Here is a 12,119-nt window from a genome sequence, read left to right as displayed (position 1 = left end):
TTTTTAAATTTGGAGAGAATCAATGTATAAAGATTTGATTGGTTCTTCCATATGCTCATCCAAAGGTTTGTGCACAGCCTATACATACCCATGTAGGCTTTGTGCAAAGAATCCATGCACATGCATGTAGCTTCTATGTGCACCAGCTGTATATGAACAACTTCAGTTGAACACATAAGAGAAGCGCTAATGGGCATGAGCTGATCTTTCCCAGCATTCTTTCTTGTTGCCCACCAGGAAAACCATAGAGTTTTTGCAAAATGCTAGAGCATCCACTATGCCACTGCCAATTTTTCCTGGAAGTGATGTAAGCACGCTTGTGTGACATCAATGCACCAAATCCCATCCCCAACTCCTCCCATGGATTTGGTGCTACAGCCAGGCAACCAAATACCTATTCCATATGGTGATTCTCCCCAAATTTAGTACAAGACTAGTGTAAAATTGAAAGGACCCTAAAATTTAACCCAGGATGCAGTAATATAGGACCCATAGGCTAAATATGGCCTAGCAAGTATTTTCCTGTCAATAATCTTCATGCTGCTATTTTATTATTTACATGCACACTTGAGACAGAAGACAGGGAAGGAAAGCCTTTTTAGGGGGAAAAAAGAGCAGGCTGGATGTGTCCCATGTGTCTTATTTTATCGGCTCCTATCCTAGCCAAAACCCATTACACAGTAGAGTTGCCACCTGTTCATAATTTTTATGAACTGTTTGCATTGTGGAAGGTTTGTCCATAATAAACAGAAAACTTATTATGGATGGAGTTTGTCCGTATTTTTTCATATGAAACACAATCCCAAAGGACGTGAATAAATTTCACATGAATGGTGACTCACAGATGATGTATTCCGCACTTAAATAATACATCTTTTATCGGTACAGTGCAACTGACATCACCATCAACATCATGTTGACTTGATGCCAGATGGGAAATTTTCCTTGGCACAAAGAAATCTGAGCATGAATTTTCACAAGGAGGACAAGGTACAATTTCTAGGAAAAAAAGGTTGCAAAGATTTGGGTGACCCTGGGGTCATTCAGGCACGCCCTCCACCAAACTTCCTTCTCTGTGTGTGAGCTTTTGAAACATATGCCAATTCTGGCAGGGACCATAAAATCCAGGGATGTCACCAGTTGGCAAGGCAACAGCATGGGTGCAAAAGATTTGCCTGGTTCAGGGAACAAAGCGCCACTGACATGGATTATTTCTTCCAGATGAGCTTTGCAACAGCCTTGTGCCCTACAGCTGAAAGGTTCAGAACAGGAACTTCACATCAATGGAAAGTTAAGCCACAGGAAAAATAAGCCAATACAACATTGTTTTATGATTTGAAGTTATAAAAGCCAAGAGCATCTTTTGATATTCTTCTACATTTGAAAGGCAAGACAGTTCAATCACGGGTTGTGCCATTGATCCAAGGAAGCAGAGAGGGATTCCAGTGAAAGCTAACTTAGGAAAGTACTTTATGCTTTCTTTTTATTTATTACCTAGGGTGGAATCTGCATCATGCCTTGATTCCAAACTCACACTCCTCATTTAGAACCGCATTTCTTTATAAATAAACAGAGACAAGGGGTTGGTGAGATTTTCTGTACTTTGTATATACTCTGAAACCAGTAAGCAAAGCTATCCTTGAGACAAAATTAGGTTTAATCTTTGATTCATTTTCCATGAGGCTGAAGTTGGTTCCTAGTTCCTTATTCGCAGTACCTAGTTCCTTATTTGCAAATCTAACCACAAATATCAAGGATAATTGAAAAGCTCTGAACCCCAAAATAAGGCTTATTTTGTTAGTCTTATAGGTGCTACTGGACTCTTGCTCTTTTCTACTGCTACAGACAAACTAATGCGGCTACTCATCTTGACATTTTAATAGTTCCATACTAATAATTAAAAGCCCAAACAACCATTTTGCCACTGACCTGTGAACTGCCACATTATGGATCGAAGCAGGTATAGATAAGGGGTACTGTAGCATTTGTTCAAAGTTTACAGTTCCTGACACCTTTCCAGGAACTAACCATAAACTGGGATTAACAGATAATTACCAGATAAAACACCACACTAGTGATCAAGATATAGTATTAATGTTTTTAAAAATGAAAAGGACTTAATAGCTTTCAAGATAGCATAGAGTTTTGCAGAAAGCAATAATTAAGGTTAATATTAAGCTGAGAGAGGTGTTGGTCCAAAGTTTATACGTAGGACAATAGAATCTGGGTGCTTTACAGGTTATTTCGGGGTGCCAGTGTCTGGTCCTATGCTGTTTCCTGCTCCAAAGCACAGTTCTTGCTGGGAGACTTCAGGCCCGTCACACACTCTCAGCCTATCCTACATCACACAGCCGTTGTGAGGATAAAATGGAGGAGAGGTGAACAATGAAAACTGCACTCTACATAGGTCTTCCCTTGAAATCTACCCAGGGACTAATTTTGAGGTGCAGAGGGCACTACAGTTCCTCATTCACACCTTTTCTCCAGCACAAACTGCGTGGAGGCAGCCCAAACAGAAGCTCTTTGTGCTGGAACCAGTGTTTGGACAGGCACCAGCGAATGTCTTCTTGTGGGGGGCCATTTCAAGTGGGTAGCTGTGTTGGTCTGCAGTTGAAGAGAAGGTCCAGTAGCACCCTTAAAGACCAGCTAGGTCCAAGGTATGAGGTTTTCAGAGTATCAAAACTCCTTTCATCAGATACCTAACTCTCATATCTGAGGAAGGGAGCTTTGACTCTCGGAAGCTCATACCTTGGAAATCCAGTTGATCTTTAAGGTGCTATTGGATCTGGATCTTGTAGGGGATAGTATCTGGAGTGTAGGGCTCCAAAGATTGTTTTGGGGTACAGCTTCCACCCTTTATTTCTTGTGACTTTGTGCTGGGGGCACCTCACTTTGGAGCAGTTAGCCCAAGAACTGGGCTTTGGAGCAGGAAGCTGCACAGGCCCACCCAGAGGGCAGAGTCCCCTAAATGTGAGTTTGTAGGATATGTGGTGGTCTAAACCTTATTTTGGTGTACAGAGTTTTTCTGTTTTCCTCAATACTTGTGGTCGGATTTGTGAATAAGGAACTAGGAATTGGGAATAAGGAACTGGGAATTTGGAACCAACTTCAGCCTCATTAGTTTTTCTTTGTCTAGCTACACAGTAAAGCCAGACTCCGGGTTTGGGAAGCAGTGTTTGGCTTCAGGTTTCCCTTCTCCTGGTTTTGGGAACTTCGAGCATTCGCTTCTCCCCATTTTCTCTCATCTGGGTTGGGGGACAAAGTCCAACTCCCCAGATCATTACAAAGAGACAGAACTCTGTCTTTTCCCTAGAGCACTACACCCGTTCCCAGAAAGAAGGCAGTTGTTATATGGAGTTGTCTTAAGTAGGTCTATTGAGAAGTCCAATTTTATTCAGTTGGGCATACTCCCAGGAAACTACTCTTCAAGTTGCAGCCTCAAGCTCTTTTTTCCCCCATGTGTTTTGCCAGCCTGATGTAATAATAGCTAAACTGTCTGAAATTTGCCGGGTTAAAAGATGGCAACTTTGCGGCCCAGAAGAATGTGCCTTACTTGCAAGCATTCTTAACATGTTAGCCAATTATTAGCAATCTGGACCCTTACTGACTGAAAAGTCCAAAGAAGCATGCTAACTGACACGTCGTCATTAAACATTGGCACAGGATACTTGTGTCATTCCCATGGTGTCCCATTGCTGGTGTGGGACAAGGATGTTGTCATCATCTTTAAGACCGTACAAAGCAGATTCCAGGAATGGCCCAACAAGCCTGCTGTTGCTTGTAATGTGCGTGTCCCTTCTTTTAGTTAATCTGTACACACGATAGTCATGCTGAACCCTTGAACTCTATGCTTGTAGGAATGCTACTAAATGGACTGTTTGGGCATGTCATGGCAAACCTTTCTAATTTTGGAATTCTTGCTTTTTGCAAGTTCAGATCTTGCTTCTTCCTTAAAGGGTCTGCTAGCGGCCAAGTAATAAATCCCTTCCCTTTCCTATTACCTTTCCCTCCTTTTAACACAGATCAGCTAGTAACCTTTATTTTTGCCTCTTGATAGCAGGAGCTAAAGTAATGAGAATATAATGATGGTCTACTTACTAGCTGAAAGGGTAGGCAGCTTTAAATCTTCAGAGCGTTTCTCCACTGACTTTTCCCCAAAGTATTTGTCAGGGTGTAGGAGAAATTCAAACTTCATTTCTGTTGTCTCCTTCAGGGCTTCAATGTTTAATGACCTAAATACAACTTAAAAAAAAAAAAAGACTGGAGGATTATTTCAGATGCAGAAAATCATTTCACATATCAGCACAACTGCAACTGAGGCAAAGTTAATTTTTCTCGCCTAATCATGCTATTCCACTTGCACGGCTGAGTAATATTCAGAGCGCTGAGTAAATACAGATACATATGCAGAGAGGCACTTGCCACTTTTATTCCATACAGCTAAGGAAAGAGCTCATAATCCTCCACCCACCCATATAGGTATCTTAATTTCAATAAAAAGGTAACTTTCCCAAGGAAATTTTGGAAATCTGTTGCTTACGCAAGTTAAATGTACCAACTCATATCCAAATGGCTGTCTTTTACCATCATGACTATACTGATAGGAGCAAGGAAGGGGCAATTTCTGCTGATTTCCTTCTCCCACTGCAAATCTCCCACCCATTATACCAGCCATGATGCTGGGCTCTCCTGAACCCCAGGAGAAGGATTTCAGGGGGCACAGGGCTACATCAGGATTGGCAGGTGGGAAAGTCTCAGGGCCAAGCTACACATGACGAATGACACTTGAACGGTAAGTGTATTTCTCCCTGTTCACTTGCCCTCCACTCAATCCACTTGCCGTTCAAGTGTCATTCGTCATGTGTAGCTTGGCCCTCACTCACTCTATCTTCTACACTATTGATTATATAGAGGACATAGTTTTTGATCAGGTTTTGCCATCAATAGGGATATATTAACATAACATGTTTCTTTGCCCGTTTCTTATTTTGTCAATTTCCCATTCCTGCTCACTTACAATGCGGCATTTCATTCCTGTTGTTTGCATATTTGTTTCCTACATTTGTTGTTGGAGTTCTTTATACATTTTGGGCTGGATCCTGTGGATTCATTCCATAGTCAAGCCTTTTGTATCGGGGGAAGCTTCTTTGAACCGAAGCAAGTGCCGCTGCTAGATGAATGGATATGCAGGATCCAATCCTTTATACGTTTATTTGTCAAAACGAGACTTTCGTAAAACACTGTTACAACAGATGTGAAAAACGCCATTTGCATATGCAATCCTAAACAGAGTTACACTCATTGACTTCAGTGGATTTAGAAGGGTGTAACTCTGCTTAGGATTGCAGTGTTATTTCTGGATGGCAAATATTCAAAACAAGGGAATACAAAGTGGCGGTGGGGGGGGAACCAATTGTTATCAAGCTTATTCAGCTTTGGTGCAGCACAGGAACAAAAAGCAGGATTTGATATCAGATTAAATGAGACACCTGGAAGCATCCCTCACCTGCAGAACATTCCCTGCCACTGCATTCCCTACCACACCTGTCTGGCCCCCCTTTTTGGCCATTTCCTTCCAGCCGCAGTTCCCTCTGTTTGCCAACACCCTTTTCAAAGGTCAAGGGGAGCTGGAGTGGCATTCCATTAACTGCAAGGAAAGAAAAAACTGGAACTGGAAAGGAAAAGATCAGAAACACTCCTCCTCCTGAAGTACAGGCTCATTATTTTTTTAAATATATATATATTTATTTCATTTATACCCCTGTTCTTTCTCCTCAGTGGGGACACAAAGCAGCTTACATTGTTCTCCTCCATTTTCTTCTCACAACAACCCTCGAAGGTAGGTTTGGCTAACAATGTGTGATTGGCCCAAGGTCACCCAGCAAGCGTTCATGGCTGAGAGGGGATTCAGACCTGGGTCTCTCAGATCCTAGTCTGATATTCTGACCATTATACCACTTGGCTCCCACTTGATCCCAGACTGGTCTGGGACATCCCATGTACTCACAAACTTGTAATGACAACTCATTAATTTTTAGGGTCTTTGCATGCATTCCACTTGACTGGATGCATTCCACTTGAAAAGAATGAGGACAGTCTTGTGTTCAGCAGTTCCAATTGTACAACAGGGCCCATGGGAAGCTCTGGGTCAGACCAACAAAGTCCAAACACCACTGAATATGTTGGAAGTGTTGCATACCTGTTGGCTTTACCCCAGCTGCTTTATTGAAGATGATGTATTTTCTTCCTTTCTGGGTATGCTTCTCTTTATACTTTTTGCCCAATATTGTGTTGTCCCATATATTCACCCTAGGGGAACATAAAATGAAAACTGACATTTCTCTGGTTTTACTGACAGATTCTGCCTTTTGCTGGAGATCGTCTCTTGCGTACAACTTTTTTTTAAAAACGCTTTCACTGTTTAGAGCCAACAGGATAATAGAGTGGCAGGATTAGAGAATATTTACCCTGAAATGGAGTTCAGTATTCATTCACCTCAATTGATTCAGGCTGAACAAACCAGATGAATTAATCGAATGAAACAACCAAAGATAATACTTTAGAACACCAGTTCTGATTATTGTGAATTACTTCTTAACGGCCAGCCAGAAGCCCTTAGGAAGTAGTGGTACAACATCCAAAAGTGCCCAATATTGTGTCATAATTCAGACTAAATACAGGAAAATCCAACTACAGAGTTATTAATGGAAGAAGTGGCAGTCTTTAATTGACATGATTAGTAGTTTACAGGGCAATCCAATGCAGAGTTGTAGAAATCCTATTTAAATGAATGGGCTTAGAATGGAGTATGTTTGTGTAGGCAGCGTGGTGTATTGGTTAGAGTATCAGACTAGGATCTGGGAGACCCAGGTTCAAATCCCTACTCTGCCATGGAAGCTTGCTAGTTGACTTTGGCCCAGTCACACACACTCAGTCTAACTTACCTTGCAGGTTTGTTGTGAGGATAAAATGGAGCAGGGAGGAATGTTGTCAGCCACTTTGAGTCCCCATTGAGGAGACAGTGTGTATAATTGAAATAAATCAAATCAAATAAATCATATCACATTGTCCATCAAGTAAAAAGGGGCCAAGGGCATAATAAAGGGCAAGAGGAATAATTCTAAGGAGGTTCAAATCTGTTAATTGCAACGGCAAATCATTTTAATTCTTGCAGGCTGTATGCTAGTAAATTTAGGATTCTGAGGTGAGGGCATCTCCCCCCTCCCTTGCCCCACTGCAGACACCCTTGGTGGGGGGTAATTTTAATTTTTGAGCTATGCTAGGGGTTATTAGGAAAGGGATTGAAAACAAATCAGCTGGTATCATAATGCCTCTGTATAAATCGATGGTGAGGCCTCATTTGGAGTACTGTGTACAGTTCTGGTCGCCACACCTTAAAAAAGATATCATAGCACTGGAAAAAGTACAGAGAAGGGCAACTAAAATGATTAAAGGGTTGGAACACTTTCCCTACGAGGAAAGATTGAGGCGCTTGGGGCTCTTTAGCCTGGAGAAAAGACGACTGAGGGGAGACATGATAGAGGTTTACAAGATAATGCACGGGTTAGAGAAGGTCGAGAAAGATGTGTTTTTCTCCCTTTCTCACAATACAAGAACTCGTGGGCACTCTATGAAATTATTGAGCAGTCGGGTTAGAACAGATAGAAGAAAATACTACTTTACACAAAGGGTGATAAACACATGGAATTCGTTGCCACAGGAGGTGGTGGCAGCTACAAGCATTGCCAGCTTCAAGAGGGGACTGGACAAATATATGGAGCAGAGGTCCATCAGTGGCTATTAGCCACAGGAGATAGATGGTATTCTCTTTGTGGGGAGGTGGTGCTCTGTTGTCTTGGTGCTGGAAGGAAGGCAGTGGGAGGGCTTCTGGTGTCCTGGCCTCACTGACAGTCCTTTAGATGGCACTGGATTTCTAGCCACTGTGTGTGACAGAATGTTGGACTGGATGGGCCACTGGCCTGATCCAACATGGCTTTGCTTATGTTCTTATGTTCTTATGAGGGCAACTGTTCATTGGCAAGGCTACCAGTTAAGGCACACGTGCATCTTTATGTTTGTAGTATGAGACTGTAATAGGAAATGAAGAATATTAAAGACTAGCAAAATAGTCCATTGTGGGGAAAAATACAATGGGCTCTAGAAAGGGGAGGGGGCAGGCAGGCATTGCCTCCTCCTCTGTGCCTGATCCAAGCCATGTGAAGGGAGAAAGTGGACATTGCCACTGGATCTACTCCTGATCTCGGCCGGGTGAAGATGTGGGGGGGGGGGTGGACATCACCGTCTGCTACACTCCTGATCCTGGCCATGTGAAGGCAGGGGGCAGGCATTGCCACCTGCTCTGTGCATGACCCCGGCCTGGGGAAGGCAGGGTGAAGGCATTGCCACCTGCTCCACTGCTGATCCTTGTCCAGTGAAGGTGGGGGGTGGGTGGGCATTGCCTCCTGATCCACTCCTGATCTCTGCTGGGTGAATGCAGATGGTGGGCACTGTCACATGCTCCATTCCTGATCCCTGCCAGGTGAAGGAGGAAGGCAGGCATTGTCACCTGCTTCACACATGATCTTGACTGGGTGAAGGCAGGGGAGCAGGCATTGCTACATGGTCTGCTCCTGATCCTGGCCAGATGAAGGCGGTGGGAGGGCATTGCCACCTGCTCTGCTCCTGATCCCGGCTGGGTGAAGGCAGGAAGGTGGGCATTGCCACCTGCTCCACTCCTGATCCTAGTCGGGTGAAGACAGGGGGCAGGCATTGATAATGTTCCAGGCTGGGTGAAGGCAGAGGGTGGGCATTGCCACCTGCTCTGCTATGAATCGCCCTCTGAAGGCGCACCAGGGTAGGAAGTGAGTTGACTTGAATATGCTTACTCTTTTATATGTATATAGATGGCTTACCCTCTAACAATGAGCAGTAGCTTTTATGTATTAGGTTTTAAAGTTATCTTACACACAGTTTAAAAGTTATTTTATATAAAAAAATGCCAGTACTGAGATAGTTTACATTTAATCAACCAGTTAAAAGGCGGGTGATTGACTGTCTAAAAACATTTTTTTCCATCCATTGGCTAGCCAAACTGCCTTTGAGAAGATGTTTAAGAAGAGGGACAGGACCAGACCAGAGAAGATGCTCAGCATTCTACGTATGGAGCTCCCTTTTAAAGAGCTGTCTCATAGGATCGCAAATTGGATCAAGACCACAATATAGGGAAGGAAGCTTGACCCTTCCCCCCCATGCCATTTCCCTCACCCTTCCAGCCTCCCTTCCATGGGCCTGCAAACATACAACAGGACAGGGCTTTTTTTCTGGGAAAAGAGGTGGTGGAACTCAGTGGTCGAACTCAGGACCGCACAATGACGTCACTTTGAGTCAGCTGGAACAAGAGGGGAGCTTTGTAAAGTTTAAATTGCCCTCGGTGAAAATGGTCACATGGCTGGTGACCCCGCCCCCTGATCTCCAGACAGAAGGGAGGTTAGATTGCCCTCCACGCCATGGCATGGAGGGCAATCTAAACTCCCCTCTGTCTGGAGATGAGTGGGCAGGGCCACCAGCCATGTCACCATTTTCAAGAGGTGCTGGAACTCTGTTCCACCACATTCCCGCTGAAAAAAAGCCCTGCAACAGGATCTGTATATGTATCCAATTGGGTTTGTTGAGGATTGGGGAAATTGTGAGTTGGGTGAGGACTAAACCATCCCCCATGTTGTGGTCCCAATGAAATCAGGGTCCTGTTCACAGGTTTTAAAAAGTCGGAGGAGCCATATGTGGAACTCTTTACTGTTTTAGCTGGTTTGGCCCACAGTTGCATTGGAAGAACATCGGTAGTTGTCAAGTGTGAAACAGTACAAATATATTCTACTGGAAATAGATTCAGTACCTTCTTATTTTATAAGCAACACGAAAATCAACTCATCTGTTTATGATATTTGACATATTCGCATGTCTATTTGGAGAGGTTGTTGGAGAACAAAAACACATGCTCACCACATTGGATTGGGGTTGAAGCTATATTTGCTAGATTTCCATTTGTTAATTTATTCCTATCCATACTTCATCCAGTCTCTGGAGTCTGAGGGAGGATAGCTGCAGTTTTCAATATATAGTGATTTACATTTGTTTTGTTTTTTAAAAGAAGAGAGAGCCGAACAGATGCTCTCAACACGTTTGAGAATCAGCTCTTATTTTAGAGAGGAGGGGAGAAGAACTAGTGAGAATACCAATTGAAAAAGGCTCTGTATCAGGGCCAAACAATACTGTAAATGTATGGAACAGGTGCCCTTTTATAAGAGGTGCAGAATAAATGCATCAATGTAAGTGGGCTGAGATGGCTAAATAGAACCTATATTTTCAGAAGTAGAATACCGCTGCGTTCCAGTTACTGGGTGCTATTGTAGGGGCAGGCTTTGCCTTTTGTGTTCTTGCTTTTAGATTGTCCTGGGCATCATGTTGACTGCTGTAGAGAACAGAATCCTAAACTAGATGGTTCACTGGTCGGTCGGTCTGTCTGTCTGCCTACCTGTCTAATACATTTGATATCTTCCAACAGGGCTCTTCCTCTTGTAAGAATGAGCCTTCATCATTGCTCAGACATGAGATCCTTCTTCAAGCCTTAACAACAACAAGCAGCCTTATAGAGTCTAACCTGGAGATTTAGAGTTGCCAACCTGCAGGTGAGGCCTGGAGTTTCCCCACAATTACAATGGATTTCCAGACTACAGAGATCAGTTCCCCTGAAGGAAATGGCAGCTTCAGTTCCCCTGAAGGAAATGGCACCTTCTTTTCCTAAACTCTACCCTCCTCAGAGGGCAGTGGCTCAGTGGTATAGTATTCTTTCAGTGTGCAGAAGGTTCCACATTCAATTCCTAGCATCTCCAGTTAAAAGGATTAGATCGTAGGACATATCAGGCCCCTGCCTAAAACCTTGGAAAGCCACTGCCAGTCTGAGTAGACAATCCTGACTCTGAGGGATCAAGGGTCTGATTCATTAGAAGGCAGCTTCATGTGTTCACTAGACCCAAATCTCCAGGAATTTCCCAAGCCAGAGTGGGCAACTGTGTGGAGAACATACCCCAGAGGTCCAAGTTTGGGTATTGTCATATATTTTCTACATATCTTCCATGAGTATTTTTTCTGCATTCTGTGCTCTGTACTGATCCTCTGAGAGTGCAGAAGGTGCATATCAGTGACCTGTTTGGCTGGGAGTTGTTTATCTTACAGGTGCCTGCTGTGGTGTCTACTTTCGTTTTTGCAGTCACTTGAGAATGTGTCCTTGAGTGCCGGCTTGAGCCTGGGAACTAAAAATGACTTCATTTTTTGCTTCTCTCCTCCAGTTCTTCTTTGCTCCTATCTCAAAACCCCTCCCCCTGCCCTTCCTGGCTCTTTCGCACCAGAATCCTAATCGTTAATATCCTACAGGTGGGAACTTACCCTATAACTAACCCCTCCAAACTTCTACACGTCACTTCTGCCAATATCCTTGTCTGTATATGCTGATACTGATGGATCTCTAATAAAGTAACTTTAACTCATACACTGGATTGCGTGCAGTGGAGTACTATGGGGATCTGACCGCCAGAACATGACAGGTATGACCACCTACAGCTCCTCTGAGCTGACAGTAACTTCCTCACATTCTAGGTTTAGATACAAAAACAGACTGTGGATTCATTAATCCATTATGCCGGAAGCTCATAGATCTGTCAAGCAATTCCTATGTTCTTGGAAAGCAGAGCGTGACACTACGCATAGCAAATGCTGTTCCTGAAACTGGCAATCATACTGGCCTGCTCTACCAATCCAACATGGCAGGCCAGGCTAGATGGTTGTTGTGCCCAATTGCACAACTGCACTCATGGCAGATTGGATTAGTCATCAGGATTAGCCTCATGAGTGTTATGTGTGAGTGTGAAGGTTACAATCTTTCGCCCAAGGTTATTAAAAATGTTTAATAATACAAAAGGTTCATTATGTTACATCAAGGAAGTTATTTAAAACTGAGGAAGCACTTAGCCGGAGTTTAATTTTACTGTTTTTATGCTTGGGATAGTATGCATTACAGAGACTCATGAAAGATTTATGAATTTGGCAATATATGAGCTTGCTCA

The 12,119-nt window shown here is 43.3% G+C and overlaps 1 protein-coding gene across 1 annotated transcript in view; it reads right to left on the bottom strand.

Moving 5' to 3' along the window:
* WDR49 (WD repeat domain 49) overlaps positions 1 to 12,119 on the bottom strand; it is a 176,056-nt gene that overhangs the window by 24,207 nt on the left and 139,730 nt on the right. The window contains exons 17-18 of the mRNA XM_054983530.1: positions 6,200 to 6,309; positions 4,099 to 4,242 (exon numbers count right to left, since the gene is read on the bottom strand). Of these exons, the coding sequence (XP_054839505.1) occupies positions 4,099 to 4,242; positions 6,200 to 6,309 (254 nt within the window). The remainder of the gene's footprint in view (positions 1 to 4,098; positions 4,243 to 6,199; positions 6,310 to 12,119) is intronic.

Source organism: Eublepharis macularius, chromosome 6 (assembly GCF_028583425.1).
Source record: "Eublepharis macularius isolate TG4126 chromosome 6, MPM_Emac_v1.0, whole genome shotgun sequence".
Classification (NCBI taxonomy): domain Eukaryota; kingdom Metazoa; phylum Chordata; class Lepidosauria; order Squamata; family Eublepharidae; genus Eublepharis; species Eublepharis macularius.
This window is presented reverse-complemented; position numbering and strand designations above follow the sequence as displayed.